The following is a 22,106-nucleotide window of genomic DNA, read 5'->3' as shown; positions in this document are numbered from 1 at the left end:
GACTGCAAATTTCAGTACAATCTTTCCATTTCTTCTCTTTGAGCCCAATAGTTGATATGATCATTGATACTTTGTGATTATCAAGAACACTGACTACAATTTACAAAATGAACTAACTACGTAATACACACAAAAAAAGGCATTTGAACGAATAAAAACAGGCTATAATAAAAACATAAAAACAAAAGATATGCTGTGCAAAATTGACCATAAGAAATTAGATATGGCCGAGCGGTGGTGGCGCACGCCTTTAATCCCAGCACACGGGAGGCAGAGCCAGGCGGATCTCTGTGAGTTCCAGGCCAGCCTGGGCTACCAAGTGAGTTCCAGGAAAAGGCGCTAAGCTACACAGAGAAACCCTGTCTCAAAAAACCAAAAAAAAAAAGAAAGAAAGAAATTAGATATGGCTATATTAATATCTGACAGGACAGAAATAAAGGACAAAGAACTTTATCAAACAAAGATTTCTAAAGAAGAGCATATTCATTAGAAAACTGTTAACAGGGGTTGGGGATTTAGCTCAGTGGTAGAGCGCTTGCATAGCAAGTACAAGGCCCTGGGTTCAGTCCTCAGCTCGGGAGAAAAAAAAAGTCAGAAAAAGCAAGGCTCGATTTAAAAACAAACAAACAAACAAAAAAAAAACTGTAACAATCCTAAACTTGTATATACTAAATAACAAGGGCCTCAAAATACATGAAACAAAGTTGAACTGTTGGAAGAAATAAGGAGAGTCACAATCATGACTGAGATTATTTTTTTCACCCATCTCTTGGTAACTGATAAAAGCATTAAAAAAACCCACAAAAAGTATTGAGTATAAAGAAGATAAAAATAACATTACCAATAAATACAACCTGGTTGATATGCACGAAACATAAAACTGACTATTACAGAATAGACATAGAATTCACAAAAGAACACTGTAACCCAGATATCTATATGGATTGTCTCTATTTCTAGGGTAGAAAAAAGTATCAAGGACAATTCTGATTACCCATTTCTAAGTTTATTTAAATAGGATTATAGACACAATTATTCTGGAACCTAAACTACAATTCCACTGATTTTTCTTCTACCATCAGTAGAAAATAAAAATCATTAAAAAAAAATCATTTCACAGAAAAGTTTTCTAAGTCACATTTGGAAATGGTACATATTATTTCAGCTAACACTTAACAAGTATGTGTTAAGTAGGTATATCTGGATTAACAGAAGTGAAGAAATGTTTCTCTGCCAGTAGCATCCCTGAATTTTCTTTATATGAAGTAAAATAAAAAATAAAAATTTGATACATAGATATTTCTTTCTGCCAAAATCAACCCTTCTGGCTACTGATATTGCATACACTCTTCCTGTCGATGAAAATAGGTAAGTACTGTGGGTATTAGACTTTACTTTGTTTAAATGACTATAAAGAAGTGTTTCACTAAATTATAATTTATTAGTGTGGTAGAATAAAATGTTGCTAGGACTATTAGCACTAATGATAATGTTTTTTCACAGTAAGTACAATGTATGTAATTCTATTTTTAAAACAAATTTACATGCAGAGACATGCAAGAAGACATAAAAAGTTCAAAGAATAACACAAGTTTTATGTTCTCAAATAATCTGAAGTACTATTAATTTAAGACTTAAAAACATAAAGGTCATAAAGAGGTACCCAAAACACTTACTACAGGTGACAAGAATGTCATTTTTCTATAATTATCTTATTGTACTAGAGGACAGAATAAAAAGAAGTATTATGCCTTTTTCCTAAGGAATTTGAGGAAATTAGGAAGAAAAATGTAAAACTTGAGAGAGAAAACAAAGCTGAAACTATAAGGAGAATATATGTGAGAAACAGTCTGACAGTAGCAGTTAAATGTTGAATCTTACCTTAAGGTTCCTATTAGCATAACCATCAATTCAGTCCACTCATCTGTGCAGTCTACACTGAGACCTTAACTCTGTCAATATACATTTTTCTGTAAACTATTTCATAGGGTTAAGCAGGCAAGAATAGACAGAATTAATATTCTATAGTGATGCTAAAGAGTAGATTCATTTGCTTTGCAACAAGACAAGCAGATGATCAAGATAACATTGTAGCTTGGAAACTCAAGATCCTACTTTAACCCTAAGTCATATTTAAAGCTCTGTTTTAGCCCTGATGCACACTGAAACCCATGAACACATCTCTCAACATTAATATTAGAAGATCTTGAGCTACCTAAGCTTCTGGGAATCAGTTGTTTTTCTTAATCATTAACCTAAGCCACAGTCTATGTAGCGCCTCAAGAGAAACTAGCTGTGTGACATTTCCTTGTTCTTATTTTCTATGCTCTGCAGCCCCTGCTTTAGCAGGGGCAGGGGCAAAACCACATCTTGCTTTTACCTATATTAGTTTTTCCTCTAAGTTAACCTTTATCATAATCTCTTACTATATTTACTAAAGATAATTTCTGCCCTTAGCTTACTGATACAAAAACTGTTGATGAGTGGGTATGCACCCTGAGGATTTAAAATAGAGCTGACTGGTTGTTTTTCATATATAAAACTTTAGATTTCTGATTACTTTAAGATTTTTTATAAGATTACCTTTTGAGATGACCAAAGTAATTATTCCTTATTTTGTAACCACAAAATACAGCCTGCCATTAAAAGAACTGGCTAAGAAAAACACCTTGCTTACTTATACTCTGATAATGTATAACAAGTTACTAGGGTATGAATGTATGTAAGTTCTTGGGACAACTTGTTTTTCACTTGTAATAAACAAAATGTTTAATCATGTAAGGAATATGGAAAATATGTTGTTTTTTACTTGTATTCATTGTAATCATTCAATTAAAAATATATTAAAACCACACACACACACACACAAAAAGATCCTACTCTAAGCCATTGGGGCAACTCATGCCTCTAATCCTACTATCCGAGAAACTGAGGCAGTAGAAATGCTGTCAATTTTATGAAACCATGGGATGCAGTGAGCTCCCAAAAGGAAAGGGTAAAAGAAGGGAATAGATCCTAATCTGAAATGCTTGGGGAAAAAATAAACACCTTTATTCTAAGAAGCCAGTAAAATAGTTTATAGGTAATATTTTTCACCATAGTTTTTAGTAGTATCACAAATGTTTTCGGTAAATTCTGATAGTATAATACACTAATATTATATGTATACTGTATGATACTTAGTAAAATAATTGTTAGACAGAAATTTATTTTATGCGGTTGTTTTATTTTTACGTTTAAGCTAAAAGGCTCTTGATATTCAAAGCCTGGAGTTGTATTTATTAGTCTTGACTGGGTTTTTGTTGTTTGTTTTTTAAATGACACTCTTGGGAGGAAATAAAACTTATAGGGAGGAGGGAGACAAGAACATGTAGTGATATATTGTTTGTATTCTGACAAATAATGCTTGCTTGGACATCAGAAGGCAAAGCTAGCAACTAGTTAACCAAGAGGCCAGGCAGTGGTGGCACACACCTTTAATCCTAGCATGCAGGAGGCAGAGGCAAAGATTGGCCATGCTGGGCTATACCAGATCAATCTAGTCTAAAAGAGAAACAGAGCCAGGCAGTGGTGGCACACACTTTAATTTCAACACTTGGGATCACACACCTTTAATTTAATTCCAGCACTAGGAAGGCTGAGACAGGAAGTGATATGGCTGGGCAGAGAAAGGAATATAAGGATGGAGGAGACAGGAACTCACGCTCTTTCAGGCTGAGGAGTTGGTGAGGTAAGACATGGTGGCTGTGACTTGCTCTGCTTTACTAATCTTTCAGCTTATACCCTGATATCTGGCTCCAGGTTTTTATTATAAGACCATTTAGAATTTGTGCAACAAGAACATGCATGTGGGGTATGTGTGTGAGAGAGTAATCAGGATTATATACACGTATTTTGTTATTAGAGAACAAACAAACAAAGTGAATTCAGACTTATGAAACAATAAAAGCTGCCTAGCCTAACCTAATTCCTATTATTCTTCAGGCCTCAAATAACTGTTCCTCATATTTACTTATGGCATTTTTAATCTTCTTATAAAATGTTTGTATTCTACACCTTAATAGTAGTTCTTTACTAAAACAATAGTTTAGTTAGGATTCTAGCCCATTTCAATTCAAAAGGAACAGGTAGTGCCCCTGTCTGTCCTTGATGCAACCAACATGCTGTGGATATCGCTGTGTATGCTGGGATATGTTGCTCTGATTGATTAATAAATAAAGTGCTGATTGGCCAGTAGCCAGACAGGAAGTATAGGCGGGACAAAGAGAGAGGAGAATTCTGGGAACAGAAAGGCTGAGTCAGGAGTTGCCAGCCAGACACAAAGGAAGCAAGGTGTGAAGGCAGAACTGGGAAAAGGTACCAAGATACGTGGCTAAGCATAAATAAGAATTATGGGTTAGTTTAAATGTAAGAGCTAGTCAGTGGTAGTCCTGAGCTAATGGCCGAGCAATTTTAATTAATATAAGCTTCTGAGTGATTATTTTATAAGTGGGCTGTGGGACTGCGGGGTCTTGGCAGGACCCGGAGAGAAACTTTCCAGCTATACCGACAGAGATTTTTTTCCTTCCATAGGCATGGTAAACATCCCAGTTTCAGCTGGAATATGAAAAATAGATATTTATCTTTCTTTAACCCCTTCAAATTAAAGAATGGAAATGAGAGCAACTAGTGAGATAGGAATAGGCAAACTGTACAATGCCTAAAAATTGATAAAATCTCAAGTATTGCAGAAGGACATTATGTGACTGCTACAGACAAACAAATAAACATACACCCACAAGACTAAGCTGGAAGTGGTAGCACATTCCTTTAATCTCAGCACTTGTGAACCAGAAATATGGAGACAGGGTTTCTCTGTGTAATTTTGGTGGCTGTCCTGGATCTTGCTTTGTAGAACCAGGCTGGCCTCGATCTCACAGAGATTTCCCTGGCTCTACCTCCCAAGTACTAAGATTAAAGGTGTGCACCACCACCACCCAGCTTGCATATTCCCTTTTATAGCATGCATGAGAGCAAGGAAACGAATACATAGCCAGAGACTACATTTCTATGTTCACTTTAAAACGGAAGTTCCTATCAATGGAATGGAAACAGAAGGAACTGTTTTTTTCTTTCACTAACTGCTCCCAAATAACGTGAAGCCTCTAAAATTGGGAAGTTTAGAAATTGGAAGAAACTTGGAAACCTGAATTATTTTATGAAGGAGAAAAAATGCAAAGCCTACCACTAACTCTGATATGAAATGGTTACATAAAATGAGAAATTGTCCAATACAATGAACTACTGATCTTAAGATGTATGGATTTTGTTTTAGTAGCACATGGATATCAGCATGAGTAATTTTTTTCTTACTTCTAAAATTGGGAAATCCATGAATATTAGAGTCAGGCAAGTTTAGTTCATATTGTATCCCTTGCAACTAACAGTGTAAAAAAGTAAAATTAGTTCTCAAGCAAATTTTGTTAAATGACTTAATTAAAAGTGTAACTGTTAGCCGGGCGGTGGTGGCGCACGCCTTTAATCCCAGCACTCGGGAGGCAGAGCCAGGCGGACCTCTGTGAGTTCGAGGCCAGCCTGGACTACCAAGTGAGTTCCAGGAAAGGTGCAAAGCTACACAGAGAAACCCTGTCTTGAAAAACCAAAAAAAAAAAAAGTGTAACTGTTGACAACTGGGGATACAAAATGAAAAATATTAATAAATTACAGGAAATTATCGAAAGTGCTTAGTAACTCATAAAAACTAAAGTTTAAAAAAATCAATTAAATTCATAGCTAACATGTTCCAAATTTTCACAAGTGTTTACTGACGTGGATTTTAAAAGTCAAAATGCCTACGGGTATGGTGACACACACCTTTAATCCCAGCACTTGGGAGATAGAAGCAGGCGGACTCTGTGAGTCTGAGGCCAGGTTGCTCTACACTGCGAGTTCCAGGAGAGCCAGGGCTATCGAGACATCATCTCAAAAATAATCAGAAAATTAAAATGTCTAAATCAAAGTCTCTCATACAAATATTCCCACAGCCACACTAAGAAAAAATTCTTTTAGTGAACAACTAAGTCAAACAACTAGGGATCACTAAGACTCTTACTTTTCAAAGTCATCTCATTGCTTTCACTTTGGAAAACAGTTATATTTTCTTTCCTTATTCACATGCCCTAGTAAAATTTGTAGCTATGAAAGACTAGGTTGTGACCATAGAATGTTTTGACTGTTGTAATACCGATGGCTTTCTAAAATACATAAGTATTTTCATTTTGTACCACTAAACATCGACCAATGGATTTTTAGTCCAGCCATTCAACAAAAATTTGTTCAGAGTTAATTGTACTTTTTTATTAGACTTTGCATTGGGCACAGGGAAATCCATAAAACTGATGTCCATTACTTTCCCATGAGATTCATCAAAAATAGTTATTGGTGTTTGACTCCAATCTCAATATATCCACAAACCATTATCTAAATTGCTCCCAGAAAGAAACTGACCAAAATGTAAATATGATCAAGCCACTTGTGCTAACTGTTCACTGTCGTTACACAGAACACTACAGGTTTCTTATTTAATTTTGTGCATGGTGGAGGAATTGTGGGGGCTGGACAACACAACATGGACTACTCATGTGAAGTCAGAAAAGAACTTGCAGGATTTAATTTTGTCCTTTCATCAGGTGGATTTTGGAGGTCGATTTCAGTTCAATAGGCATGCCAGTTAGGAGTCTGTGTAAGTTGAGCCATCTCACTGGCCTAAATTTTTTAATGTTAATTTTCTATTCAGGAACTCTGATACTCAGTTCCAACACCATAGAAGAGTTCCTTTTGAATTTTTAATACAAGTATGTGTATCTTCTGTAAGAATGGAAACATCTGCATCTTTTTAACTTCTGCAGCTCTTCTATTTTGTTTGGGTTTTCATTATTGTTGGTTCAAGACAATGGCTATGTGTTCTGTTGAGTAAGTAATAAACAGTAGTGACAATGCTTGGTCCAGAGAATGCATCTATATTTCACTATGAAAAAGACACATTGAGAATTGTGGTTTTGAGGAAAGTAACATTTACTGGGAACAGAAGTTTTCCTTTTCCCCCCATTTATAAAGTTTATACCATGGGTATAAAATAAATTTTATAAACACTCTATACCAATTTAGATAGTATGTATCTTTCCTGTAACATAATTATTTGGTGCATTATAGTACAAGATTGTCTAATATCAAACCATCCTTGCACTCTCAAGATAAATTTGCATTTCCTTGCTATTATTCTCTTTCCTCTTGCCTTCTCTGGGCTACACTGTAAGGGACTTTCTAAGGAGAGGCTATTATTAAATATTTTAGTAGTGTCCAAATTTCCAACAGGAAAATTAATTTCCTGAATAATGCATTTCAACAACTTATTTTCAGCTTTTAACACTGTCTTTTTTTAAATCTATTCTTGTTTGATTTATTCCCTATTTTAATTTACACATATCTTCTTTTATTCTTCTGGCTTTTTAAATTTACTAATTTATTATTCATCCATCTTTAGCTAATATTTTTCTGATTACTTCTGTTCATATTCAAAAATCTTAAAACATACACTATAACTTTAGATCTTCCTTTAAACTTAGTAATTTCACAGATGTCATTAAAACAGCATATTTTATCTAAAGTGCTGTTTATATGGCTTATACTTGTCGTGATTCTGTCTTCATCTTTTTATTTCCTACAAAGGAAATTTTTAAGATATACTATCCTGTAAAAAATAAGACCGTTTTGAGTATTGCGGTTAATTTTTTAACTTATAACTGTAGGAATACTATGTTTAATAGGAAAACCAAAGGACAGCTTGAGATGCATGATATCTGAATTACTTTTCTCATTGTGGTGACAAAATTCTAAAGGAAATATAAGAGAGAAAAGATTTATTTTATCTTTCAGTTTCAGAGGATCACACACTAAGGAAGACATAGTGAAGTCCATGGCAGAAGAAGCCAGCAGCAGAGACATGCTCACAACATGGTCAATCAAAAAGCAGAAGAACAAACTAGAAGCAGAATGTGGAAACTTTGAAGTCCTACCTAATAGGTACTAACTTTGTTTGGCAAGCCAGTCCTTACATGCTAAAAGTCACACAGCCTCCAAAAATATCACCATGAGCTAAAAGAAGCAGCTCTGAAACACAAGACAGTTCACATTCAGGTCACTATATGCCTACCCTTGTCTAGCAGCATTTGAGCTTCCACTGTCGGAAAGGATACTAAGGACCTTACTTTTGAAACAAACCTGCACACTCTCATTTTTAGGAAGTAATTTAAGTTCTTTTTAACCCACAAATGTCAAGTTCCTGACTACCATTAAGTGCTTCTCTATCATAACCCAAATTTTATTCATTTGTGGCATTCTTACATACAAAATACATAGTATTCTTCTACAGAAAATAAATACACATTTAGTCTGTTTCCAAACTCACTGATATTGTCTATTTCCTCCCCACAACATGTTTGTTTGAGATAGAGTATAGCTCAGTCTTGGATCACAGGGATACAAACCATGCATGCTTTTTATGCTCTCTATAGGACAGTTTATCATGACTCTACGTTTGAAGTAGGTAGGTAACAAATAGCAAACTTGCCATGTCACTGTTAAAGGAAGGTCTCTGTCAATCATTTAAACATGCATGACCTTGGCTCAGGAACCACACACAAAAATTTGTGATGAAACAATTCTACATTTATATTTTAGAGGTATAATAAAAATGATCAAAAGCAACACTTTTAGGAGCATAATATTATATACAAATAAAATTAAACTTGCTCAATAAATCATGGCCAGGTTTTGTGAGACAAAGACAAATAAATCTGAAAAATCAAAAGGAAAATCCACAGTAAAAATGCCACCAATAGGTTGCAGTATGAAAAATAAATTGACTGAAGTTAATGACATTAATTTTATCATACCGAGTAAAAAAATATGAGTACTAAATTATAAAAACAGTGAATAAAAGTTGAAAATAAAACAATAAAATATTTGAAATATTATATTAAAATCAAATTCTGAAAAATGTGGTATCCTGAAAAGCAATCCATATTCAGAAAATGTGTAAGAATAATATGCAAAATCTTACCCTGGTCAATATTTTGTTTAAAATATAGGTAGGATTTTGCACTATTTTGTGACTGGGAAGATAGGTCATTTGATAAACTGGCTGCTATACATGTGAAAGAATCAAGGTTCAATCCCCAGAACCTATATTAAAACAGGGCTAGAGAGATGGCTCAGCAGTAAAGAGTGTTGTGCATGGTTGCCAGCATCCATCTCAGGTGGATTACAACCTAGTCTCCAAGGGAGCTGATGCTTTCTTCTGGATTCTCAGACATCTGTACTCACTTGTGCACTCTACCACCAACACTCATACATACACACAAAACTAAAAACAAACAAACAAACAAACCTTAAAAAAAGTGTACACTACCACACCTAGCCAATTTGATAATAAAAGTAATATTGATAATAAATGCTTTGTCAATATTAAGTTTAACATTCAGTATTAAATATTAAATATTTCAAATTTAAAATTTATATTAGATATGTATTAAAGTATTTATATAAATTAAGTTTCACATGAAAAATACAAAATTCTGAAATTATTGAATTTATATGAAATTCACTTCAATTCTTTCTAGTCAAAATTGAGAATAATTTATTTTAAAAATCAGTACTTCTGTAGCATGTTAATATTTCTCTCTGAAAGTATGATGAATACACGGTCAAACTTAATGGATAAAAGGCACTCGGGTTTTTTTTTTTGTTTTGTTTTTTTTGGTTTTTCGAGACAGGGTTTCTCTGTGTAGCTTTGCGCCTTTCTTGGAACTCACTTGGTAGTCCAGGCTGGCCTTGAACTCACAGAGATCCGCCTGGCTCTGCCTCCTGAGTGCTGGGATTAAAGGCATGCGCCACCACCGCCCGGCTGGCACTCGGTTTTTAAAGTACATTAATATAATGCACAATCATCTACTGCTTTGGATAACTGGGAATTCAGTCTTCGTTGTACAATAAAGAATCTTACCAGTATAATCCCTATTGTTGCTTGCCCACACAAATTCAAAGACCAATGACACATCAATATACCAAAAAAGACAATAAAAAGTTAATTCCTCTAAGGGCCTCAAAATGAAATACAAATAAAAAATAAAAGGTAAAATAATGACACACTACGTTGGCCCTGAATATAACTCTATTTCATAAAATATCTAAATGCTTTTCACATTTAAATTGAAAACACAATTTTAAAATTAGCAAATGAAAAATTAAACGAAGATTTAGCTTATTGCTAATCACTGGTTATCAAGGAAATGCAAATTAAAATAATACTGATTTAAATTATCAAATAATTTTTAAGTATAAAATACCAAAACAAAGAAACTGAGCATGGTTTTACACATTTTGTTTTGTTTTGTTTGTTTTTTCAAGACAGGATTTCTTTGGGTACCCTTGGTTGTCCTGGAACTAGCTCTGTAGACCAGGCTGGCTCTGAAAGCAGATATCCAGCTTCTCTGCCTCCTGAGAGCTGGGATTAAAGGTGTGCATCACCCCTTCCGGCTACACTTCTTTTTTATTACTTGGTTATTTATATGTTCTTCTGGCAGAATGGCACTATGTAGCACGGGCTGTCCTCAATATTGTGAGCCTCCTGCCTGGCCACCAGAATGTTGAATTTCAAATTTGTATTCCACACCCAGCATATTCAACTAAACACACTTTCAGGTTTCTTGTGCATTTTATTACTTCTTATATTTCTTATGAAAATTTGCTTCTTAAGCAAAAACTTTCACCTGTGTTATTTTCAAATGACAAATGTACAGAGATAAATATGAATAATTAATATACTTTAGTAGTAAAAAATAATATAACAACATGCTAAAGGAATGGTAAAATAACTCTGGTTTATCTTTTTAATGAAGTTATCAATAAAATCAAAGATTACCAAACAATTGATTGTTGAATAAATGAAATAGAAAAAACAGTAAACAGATTACTAAAAGATCACTCTGGACTAAGGAGATGACTCAATACATAAAGTGCTTCTTGTATGAGCATGAGGACTTGAGGCTCAGAGACAGACAGACAAGAGACACACTTACCCCACCCACACACTCACACACACATAACCCCTCACATACACTCTTCCTTCAAATACCCTGAAATCCGTATTACGCATATCAAATCAGGCTCAAAAAACTATAGCAAGGCAACAGAAATTGTCTTGGGCATCTCCTACTAGTCATTTTGTTTGGTAAAATTGAAAGAATACCTTGAAAATAAACAAAATGTTCTCTGTAAGCTAACCTGAAAAAAAAACCTACCAAGAATGGCCTTTTGGTGCAGACAAATATCAGTTATGCAGAGATTAGAGGAGTAACAAAGTGGTGGAGCACATGCTCAGAATATTTAAGACCCTGGGTACAAAAACCATCACCAAAACCAGACATTGACACACACAATGTGCCTGAAGTGTCAATGTATACATTAGCAGATTCTACATAGATTACTGATTGTCATGCTTTATAAAAGAAATAAAAACATTTAAAAATTACCTGCATTGCACTTTTCCCCAGTTTCACCACTTCAAATAATGTGACGGGATCCCCATCACCATTCTGTTGAGGGTGTCCGTTAGCTCTTCCACGACCTGCCCCTCTAACTCCAGCTTCAATTCTGCTCTTTTCTCCTGGAGATTTTCGAGGTTTCTTATTTGTAGACTGAATTAAAAGATAAAGAAAAATTACACTAGATGAAGACTTACTTCTGTTTTATATAAACAAAGGTGTTTTGAAATACTATAGGTCATAGATCAATTCTTACACAAAAACAAAACATTTAAAATTTTTTTGTAATCAAAAAATTACAGTACAAACATCAAAATTTAAGTTTATAGAGATATGAAAATAAAGTTTAAAATCTCATTAGGTATTTTATGTAACAATGTTTAATTATTTAACCACATCTACTCTTGACTTCACCATCTTTATATCTTCAATATACTCTCCTGCATCTTGAGAATCCTAGTTCACTAAAACATTTCTGAGAAATCTGCATTTCGAGTTTCTTTCTCTACTGAATTACTCAAAAATTCTTAGTCTTTTCAACAAATATTCAGTGGGCATTCTTGGAGCTGTTCAAGATACCAGGGATACAGTAAAATCAAAATAGTTCTGCCCTGATGTAGCCTAAATTTCGCCTACCTCCTGCTCCCAGTTATTTCTTTTTTTTTTTTTTAAATAGGACACAATCTCATATAGCCAAACCTAACCTCAAACTCACTATGTCACTGAAAAAAACCCCAAACTCCTGATCTTCCTTTTATCTCCCAAGTGCTGGTATTACAGGTAGGCATGTACCATTGTGCTGTTTATGCAGTGCAGGGATAGAACCCATGGCTTTGTGCATGCTAGGCAGACATTCCGCCAGCTGAGATACATCCCCAGCCCACCAGGTTTTCAACATTAATACTACCTACCACTGTATCTTAAAGCCAGGGGTAATAAAAGAAATATGTTTCTCACTTTATCCAATTGCTTCATCAAACTAACCAGCATCAATTTTGCTAAATACAAAATTAAAAGAAATAGACATTATCTATTTCAACACTACTTCCTACTCCCAGTTATTTCTCTTTTGTTTTCCAAGACACAATCTCACATAGCCCAGGCTAACCTCAAACTCACTAGGTAGCTAAAGAGTTTCCCAAAATTCCCACAATTTCCTCCTTTCCTCTCAGGTATATTGTCCCTTCCTATACTATATTTATTGTCAATTGGTTTTAACCAGAGTCTTGGTTAAGCATCTTTTCTTTTCAATCATTATACTTTTTTGAGTAATTCATTAGAGCCTCGTTCCAACAACCAATTCTCTGCCTCTTGTCTCCAGATCTATCCTTATTGTCTTACTTTATAATGCTGGAGCTGGCCTCTGTAAACATTATTCTATTGCCATCTGCTGCAATATTAGCCTTTATAAACAAAGGCACTGTAGGAACATTACACATCACAGTGGGGTGTGTGTGTGTGTGTGTGTGTGTGTGTGTGTGTGTGTGTGTGTATGTGTGTGGGTGTGTGTGTGGGGGTGGGTGGGTGTGTGTGTGTGTGTGTAGCTCACATGATTGAGCTTTGTCAACTCAGCACAGTTTGGAGTCCTCCTAGCACTATCATAGTCATCAACTTCCTTTTTTTTTTTTTTTTTTTTTTTGGTTTTCAAGACAGGGTCTCTCTGTGTAGTTTTGGTGCCTGTCCTGGATCTCACTCTGTAGACCACGATGGCCTCGAACTCACAGAGATCTGCCTGGTTCTGTCTCCTGATTGCTGGTATTAAAGGCGTGTGCCACCACCACCACCACCACCACCACCACCACCACCACCACCACCACCACCACCACCACCACCACTACCACCACCACCACCGGCCAACTCCCATTCTTAAGAAGCAATAACAAGCCAGACAGTGGTGGTGCACACCTTTAATCCAGGCACTCAGGAGGCAGAGGCAGGTGGACCTCTGAGTTCAAGGGTAACCTGGTCTACAAAGAACATGCTGTCTATTAATTTTGTTATTTATGTAGACATCTGGAGCATTTCATTTTTACTTTTAATATATTTCATAAGCCATCTACAGCAATACCAAGAAAATACCTTGGTTGTTTTTTCTTTATAGCTATTACATTCCATTGCATAAAGTTTAGTCATTAACTTGCAAATGGACAGTTCTTTTTAATTCTTTCTTTTATTCCAGAGGAGGTTAGGGGGTGGCAAAGAAGACTAAGCCCCTCTTCAAGGATGTTAAAGATTGCTAGGTGAGGAGGCCCTTACACCCTGCATTACTTCTCCCCTTCTGAGTATATTATAGGCAGTTCATAGTTGCTGAGAGAGGGGGAACTTTTATGTAGTTTAGTTGCTTATAAGTTGCCTGTAAATAATTCCCCTCCAAGCTCCTCAAATATCTCCAATTAAATACATTTGTGTTCAAAGCTAGATGAGTGCAATATTATCTTTGATGACCTATCTGGAGTGAATAGATGTTTGATTGTCTCCAAAGAAGAAGGTTCACATACCAATATTTAAGAACCAGATGTTAATTGTGGGGCACTATTACCAAATATTTATAAACTGAATCAAATAAATATAAATCAAGGATAATCAAACTAATGTCCTTGCCTTTATTTTTTTTAACATACCAAGATAACAATTCAACACAGGCTGAATTAGGACATGGTGCAGAGAAAAAGAAAGAAAGCACAGAACAAGTAGAATGCTTAGTATGTGGTTGGCCCCTAACTGGAAATTAAAGATAAAAATAATTAGGAAATTTTGAGTACAGCCTGTTAATTGAATTATGGTATCAGTTTTAAATACCCAGGTTTTGAGCACTATATAATACCTAATGTAATGCCCTTGCTCTTAGAAAATATGAACTCAAGTGTGTAGAGCTCACTTGACACCCATACAACATAGAGTAGTGGAAAGTCCTGAAAAAATGGATGTACCTATAACTGTAACAGCAGTAAACAAATGGAGAATCTATAGCAATCTTAAATTGGACAATGATCTATTAAACAGAATTATGGAAGAAAATAACAAATCAGACTTTATGAAATTTATATATTTTTTATTCTTTAACACAGGAAAAGAACTGCTAAGCATATAAAATACTGTTCTTTCTTCTGTTGAATCAAAATGTTGTTTTTAATCATAACTCAGCTGATCATACAGGGATGACTATGCCTCTAAACTCTATTTTATCCCACAGTTCTGTCACTGTACAAACACCAATGAGCTTTGGTTTTTAGAGTTTTATGATAAGAATTGATAACTAGCAGTAAAAGTCCAGCTTTGTGCTTTTTCTGTATTCATTGAGAGACTCTACATTTTTCTGTATGCAGTTTTTCAGAAACACTGCTGAATTATTTATGAAAATAAATGTTTTAGAAAAACAAGAAAAAAACTGACAACTTAAATATAAAACTTATGAAATGTGTTTTAAAAAATCACCAAATAAATACAAATAAAAACAAAATCACAGAGTATTATATACTCACTAGAAAGGTTGAACTAGAAATGATTAAAATACTAAAATAGCCGGGCAGCGGTGGCACACGCCTTTAAATCCCAGCACTTGGGAGGCAGAGCCAGGTGGATCGCTTTGAGTTCGAGGCCAGCCTGGTCTACAGAGTGAGATCCAGGACAGGCACCAAAACTACACAGAGAAACCCTGTCTCAAAAAACAAAAACAAAAACAAAAACAAACAAAAAAAACTAAAATATTGGATATGTGACAAATGAAATCACTCTATATTGATGGTGAGACTATAAATTGATGTAATTATTGAAGGAAAATATTTAGTGAATCCAAATTTATACATACATCCTACTATTAATTTCAGTTCTATATGTATGTGTGCATATTCGAAAGAAATGCACATTAGTAAACAAGATAGATGTATTCAAATATATTAACATATTTATAGATAAGAGTCATACTGGAAAACAATGAAAAGACAAAATAAATATAAGTATATACATGACATCAAACACTAAACAGCAATTTAAAAGAACAAATTACTAATCACATAATGGGGCTTTCTGTACAGAAGAGTAGACAAAAAAAATACACAAGAAAACATGAATACATTTATATAAAGTTGAAAAATACAGCTAACCTTGAAATTTTCAAAATTTTCAAAACTGCAATTAGATCAAGAGGTCACAGTGAAATTTTTCTAGCACAATGAAAATGGTACCCTAAGTGTCCCTCATCAGTATCAGTGGGAGCTTCTGTATTTAAAGGTAGTCAAGTCCTTTCTCTGATAGAGTACTTCAATATAGTCTATATATACATTCCCCTATATACTTTAACGCAAATCTTACTACTTATAATATGTAATATAATGTTAATACTATATAAGTAACTATGTCCATCCCCATGCCAATCGCCCCATTGTGGTGCTAGAGACTGAACCCAGGGTCTTATATATGCTAGGCAAGAACTCTACACTGGGTGTATACCTAACATTTTTCCAAATGTTTTCAATCTTTAGGTGATAAAAATCCTTAAAACCAGAATCTTCAGACAGAGTCAGATCCATAATGTAATCTTGGTTATGGTTACATGAATACACAAGTAAAAGTACTAGAATTGAATATACTCTTAATATTTTATAATTTATATACATATACAAATTTAGAAAAACCTGTAAATTCAAGTCCTCTGACAAAAATCAAATACTGCTGTTCTGCTAAAGGAACTTAGCATAAAATGACTCCTAATGTCATTCTGCTATATACTCATAGGTCAGGATCTTCCTCATCCATCAGAGAGGCTTCTTCCTGCAGTACATGAGAGCAACTAGACAATGTGCAGGAGTGAAAGAGCTTAAGACACTCAGTCCTAAATGGTTATCTCCATCAAATCCCTGCACTCAGTACTCAGGGAAGTCTTCCTGAGAGGAGTCAGAAAAACTATAAGAGCTAGTAAGGATGGAGGACATCAAGGAAAACAAAGCCTTCTAAACACAACAGGACTGACCCACATATGAACTCCCAGCCCTGCATGTAGGCCTAAGCTATAGACACAAGTTCCATTAGCATGCTGCATGGTAGTTTGGGGTTTTGCTCATGCAGACAAAAATGGTTAAAAATACACAAGGACAGATTCAGACCAAACAAAAACCTCTTAATGGTTCACAGTGTGTTTAAAATATACATAAGTTTGGGAGAAAAAAGAGAAGATATAGACAGTCATAAAAAAGAAATACATAGTTTTAAAATAATAAAGTTCATAAAAAGGGAGTAATGTAAAAAAAAGCCACACAAACATGGAAAATACACAGAGAATCTGGATAATGCATGTTATTGTGTTGTCTTTCAATTGTTCGACTGCTAAGGAAGGAGCAACAGTTACTTTGGAAAAGAGGTTATGTTTTTGTTTCCACAAGAAATGAGAGGCTGTGGGTTCATTCTGGGTTAAAAAAAATAAGGTTTGATAGATGAAGACCCCCTGAAAAATCTCCAAAGGGAACAGATTACCCAGATTATTCAATGTTTCAGAGTGTCTCTATTGCAATTTCCTGATTTCTGCATCTAGAATAGCTTCAAGGCTGCTGGCTGAAATGATCCAGGCTCACAAATACTTCAGTAAGGATTTGACCATAATCCTGAATTTTCTCAGGGTCCCTCAAAGATTATCAGGACCCTCAATCAGCAGGAAATCGTTTAGAGAACTACATTCACATTAAAAAAAACTATGAATGTTTGCCATCATTTAGGAAGGTTGTTTGAAAGTTGTTATGGATAATGGTCAGGAAACAAGCTAAACAAAGGAGATTAGATTCAGGTATCTGGTTCTGAAAAGTAAAGGGGGGGTATAGAAATGATAGGATAAAAGGGTAGATTATTCCATCTACTTTAATCCAAAAAAATTATTAATCTTAAGTATTTTACATTGGTATAGATTTTGGTTTATTGATACAAATTTAAAGCTAATTTTGTTATGCTGTATGTGTATTTCTACTATTGTTTAGAGTAGAAATATATTATATTTATCTATTTCATTTTAAAATGAGCTGCATAATGAAGAAACACAGATTAATAGTCATGTTAGTTATGTTTTCAAGGCAATACTGAGATATATTTCAGATAGATATGTAATCTTTGAACACTTCAAAGACCTACAAGATATGTCATTTAAAATGTTTTAAGAACTTAGGCTTTTCATGAGAGTGAGATATGTCTGGTCCTGGCAGTACCAATCTACTTCAGAGAAGATGATGAGCATTGAAGAAACTCCATATGGAGTTTGTTTTCTTTTTTCCAAAACTGGCCTATTGGGAAAGAAACTGCCCTTGCTTTGACTGCTGACAGTAAATACCCTGTCCAATCTGGACAAGCAGGACACAAAGAAAAGCAACTGCTGAACTTTGCCAAGACAGGGTAGGATAGTCCTTCAAAATTTCCTTCTTCTGAAAAAGGTCTGTCACACATTCTAGGTCTTGAGGCCAGAGATGGATGTCCTAATGTTGCAGAGAAACTTTGGGTGACTGCCCAGCAGTCTGATGTCCCTGTCATTAGGTGGCATTTCATCCTTCTGAAGTCTTTGATGGAGCTGAAGACTAGATAGTCATAGTTATAATTATTCTTAGCTGTGATAAAAGGGTAAATTAGATACAAAACTTTAGACTCACCAAGATACATTAGATAATTAAATGTTTTCTCTGATTTTGTCAAATACAAGTAGAGTAGATATCGTAACAATAATTTTTAATAACTTTTTATTGTATACAATTTTACTATGTTAAAGTTAAAACTTTCCTTTTTAATTAGACCAAAATGGGGAAATGATGTGGAACAATCCTTTTCCACACTATGAATATGTATTATTCTCATCGGTTAATAAAAAGCTGACAGGCCAGTAGCTGGGCAGGAAGTTACACAGGAAAGTCAAACTGAGAATGATGGCAAGAAGGAGTGCAGAGTCAGAGAGATGTCAGCCAATCACCAGGCAAGTAGGACGTGTAAAAATGAGGTAACAAGCCATGTTAAAAATGTGGAAAAGCATAAATAGAATTATGGGTTAATTTAAGTGTAAGAGCTAGTTAGTAATAAGTCTGAGTTACCAGTGAAGCATTTATAATTAATATAAGTATGTGAGTGATTATTTAGAAGTGGCTGCAGGACAGGGAGGGACAGAGAAAAGCCTCTACCTACACACTTCATTGAAATTTGCCAGTTTTCAATATTCTAGCATTTGTTTGTTTGTCCGCCCTCCATCCCCCACATATTTGATCATTTGAGAGGAAAATACTAACATTAGAGTCCCGAAGTAAAGGGATTCTTCTATATACCATGTACAACTATCAAAACTCAATAATTAACATTAAATTCTTCTATCTAATCCACAGACTCCAAAAAAGCTTCTACAGTTATCCTAATTTTTGTCAAGAGCACAGAGGTCTTTTTGCTCATAGATATGCACTAGGGGAACCTAGAATATTAAGTACACAGGCTTGTTTCTTCAATAGAAGGAATGCAAAACCCATTTCCACCAAGAAGACTGGAGTAGACAGTCTTTCTAGCCTGGTGACCTTTATGCAATCCAGCACGAGACCCTCCTCCAGACCCATTCTCCTACAATCTATAGAATCAATCTTTACTAAAAGTATCAAATGTACTTTACAAAGAGTTTCAATGTAGTCATGCCAGATCTATATTTAGCTTACTTTGTTCCTCAAACAGATTTAGGAATGTATTGCTGTGTTTGCGAAATTCAGTTAATCATCACAAGAATAGTTTTCATCAAACAGTGTAGTGTTTAAATAAGCCTACAACAAACCTATCGAGGTCAGACACTTAAAGTTTGACCCAACACTGGCTACTGAGTTGTGCTGTGCCAAATTCATGTCTCTCTGCAGCCTGTGAAGGTCACAGAGACATACCCACTCACCCACTCCAAGCACAGTTGTATGGTAAATGATCCAAACTGAGGACAAGTATATTTAGTTGACATTTAGTGATATCTCAATTTGTTTTAACTCACCAAAACACACAAATGAGCTCAACTGCCCGTGGGGCACTGGATTAGAGTTGACCATTGTTTGAAGTGCTGTTTTAAAAGTGTTTTTAAAAATTCTATGGTTAAGCCAGGCAGTGACAGAACATGCTTTTAATTCCAGCACTCGGCAGGCAGAGGCAGGTGGATCTCTGTGAGTTTGAGGCCAGCCTGGGCTACAGAGTGAGTTCCAGGAAAGGCTCCAAAGCTACACAGAGAAACCCTGTCCCTTCAAAAAAAAAAAAAAAAAAAAAAATTCTATGGCTAATACGAAGCTCTTAGTATAGGCATTCCTTCTGATATTAATTCTGCTATACATAAGCATAATATAGGGATGGGGCTCTTTGATCCACCTAATCTGGAGCTACTGGACTCTTCTTTGGTGATCAGGCTGCTTGAACAAACAGCCAGACAGGATCCCTTTCTTTCTTTCTTTTTTTTTTTAAAGAAAGTAGCTGGAAAACTGCAGCTGCAACACAGCTCCAGCTCCTAAAGCAGTGGTTCTCAACCTTCCTAAGGCCACGACCCTTTAATACAGTTCCTCATGCTATAGAGACCCCCAACCATAACATTTTTTTTTTTTTGACACAGGGTTTCTCTGTATAGCTTTGCGCCTTTCCTGGAACTCACTCTGTAGCCCAGGCTGGCCTCGAACTCACAGAGATCCGCCTGCCTCCGGCTCCCAAGTGCTGGGATTAAAGGCGTGCACCACCACCGCCCGGGGGTCATTATTTTTGTTACTACTTCATAACTATAATTTTGCTGCTGTTATGAATCATAATGTAAATATGTTTTCTGATGGTCTTAGGTGACCCCATGTGTAAGGGTCATTCAACCTCCAGAGGGTTTATGACCCACAAGTTAAGAAACGGTGTCTTAAAGGTGTGGTCTCTGATGTTAACCATTTCAGTTTACACTGGATTTTCTGTCACTACAAGTCACAGAAAACTCTAGATGACACTGCAGCCTTTGATTCTAGCCAGAGGGGCAGTATTTTGTCTAGTGGTGTAGCACAGAGACCACTGTAACAGGAACAAAAGGGAGCAGCGCACTGATTGGTGTAAACACAATCCTACAGTTACATGGAGGCCTACTGTACTTATTGTAAACTCCCCGTTTCTGACTACATATGCAGGCTATGTGGCACATCTGATGAGCTGGTTGGGAGACACTTCTTTGGCTGACTCTCCCTAGGTTACAACATTAGGTTCCCCAAAACTTCAGCTTGTCTTGCTAATTCTCTCTGCTAGCTAGTAATAGATAAGGAGCACTAGTGACAACAGAATAGACTACTCTGACAAATGCAAAAGGCTGAGCCATGACACCCAAAGCAAAACCAAAAGCAGAACTTCAAAAAGCACACGATAGTGGCACATCCAGCAAAGACTATTGCCATCTTCATGGGTTACTGGTGGGAGAGAAGGAGCCACAGAAACTTTAAGGCCCTGATAGTGGCAAATGTGCAGTCTGATGAATGGTAACAGAGCTGCAGCAGCTGAATAGTGACAAAACCAACTGCAGCTGCTGCCACACTAACAGCAACAGCAATAGCCCTTAAGAATAATTCATTTAAGCTGGGTTCTGAAAGATTTCTCATTACATTTTTTAATTTAAAAAGCATTTTAGAGCCAGGCGGTGGTGGCGCACGCCTTTAATCCCAGCACTTGGGAGGCAGAGCCAGGCGGATCTCTGTGAGTTCGAGGCCAGCCTGGACTACCAAGTGAGTTCCAGGAAAGGTGCAAAGCTACACAGAGAAACCCTGTCTCGAAAAACCAAAAAAAAAAAAAAAAAAAAAAAAAAGCATTTTAGGACGGTCAGCATTGGCACACGCCTTTATTCCCAGCACTAGGGAGGCAGAGCCAGGCAGATCTCTGTGAGTTTGAGGCCAGTCTGGTCTACAGAGCGAGATCCAGGACAGGAACCAAAACTACATGGAGAAGCCCTGTCTCGAAAAAAAACAAAACAAAACAAAAGCATTTCTGTAAGATAGTACATAAATAACTTCTCAAACTTGTGTTTGTGTCCAATCTCCTGAGCTCAATGATGAGCTCTTTACTACATCTGACAGTTAACCATCCCCAATGTTTAAAAAAAAATTTTTGAATTTATTTAGTATGTGTCTCTTTAGAGTACATATGGAGATCAGAGGGCAACTTGCAGGACTTGGTTCTCTCTTTCCACCATGTGGATCCCAGATTTTGAACTCAACAGCTCAGCTTGGCAATAACAAGTACCTTTACCCACTGAACAACCTTATGAGCCCATCCACAACAACTTTTAACATATTGTTTTGAAAGGTTTAAATTTTTTTACTTTATGAGAATTCTTTCTTCAAAAACATACACATAGACAAGTAAGCAAATTAAAAATGTCTACATGTTGTCCTTACTTAAAGGAGTCTGTGAATAGATTAAGAAAGGTAAGATACAATAAAATAAAAAAAGCATTTTTACTTCTATTTTAAATTTTACAATCACCCCTAAAAAATTAAGATTCCAGAAACATTTCTGTGACCATTTCAGTTACTAAAATTACTT

The 22,106-nt window shown here is 35.6% G+C and overlaps 1 protein-coding gene across 3 annotated transcripts in view; it reads right to left on the bottom strand.

Annotated features, from left to right (window-relative positions):
* Stag1 (stromal antigen 1) overlaps positions 1 to 22,106 on the bottom strand; it is a 325,347-nt gene that overhangs the window by 190,980 nt on the left and 112,261 nt on the right. For 2 of the 3 annotated variants that reach the window (XM_052718205.1, XM_052718197.1), the window contains exon 4: positions 11,571 to 11,735. In XM_052718205.1, the coding sequence (XP_052574165.1) occupies positions 11,571 to 11,735 (165 nt within the window). Of the gene's footprint in view, positions 1 to 11,570; positions 11,736 to 22,106 lie in introns of those variants that run through there. The other variant, XM_052718212.1, reaches the window with a different exon arrangement.

This window comes from Peromyscus californicus, unplaced genomic scaffold (assembly GCF_007827085.1).
Source record: "Peromyscus californicus insignis strain IS unplaced genomic scaffold, ASM782708v3 Scaffold_11__1_contigs__length_118956290, whole genome shotgun sequence".
Taxonomy (NCBI): Eukaryota; Metazoa; Chordata; class Mammalia; order Rodentia; family Cricetidae; genus Peromyscus; species Peromyscus californicus.
Note: the sequence above shows the minus strand (reverse complement) of the source record. Positions and strands in the feature narration are given on the sequence as shown.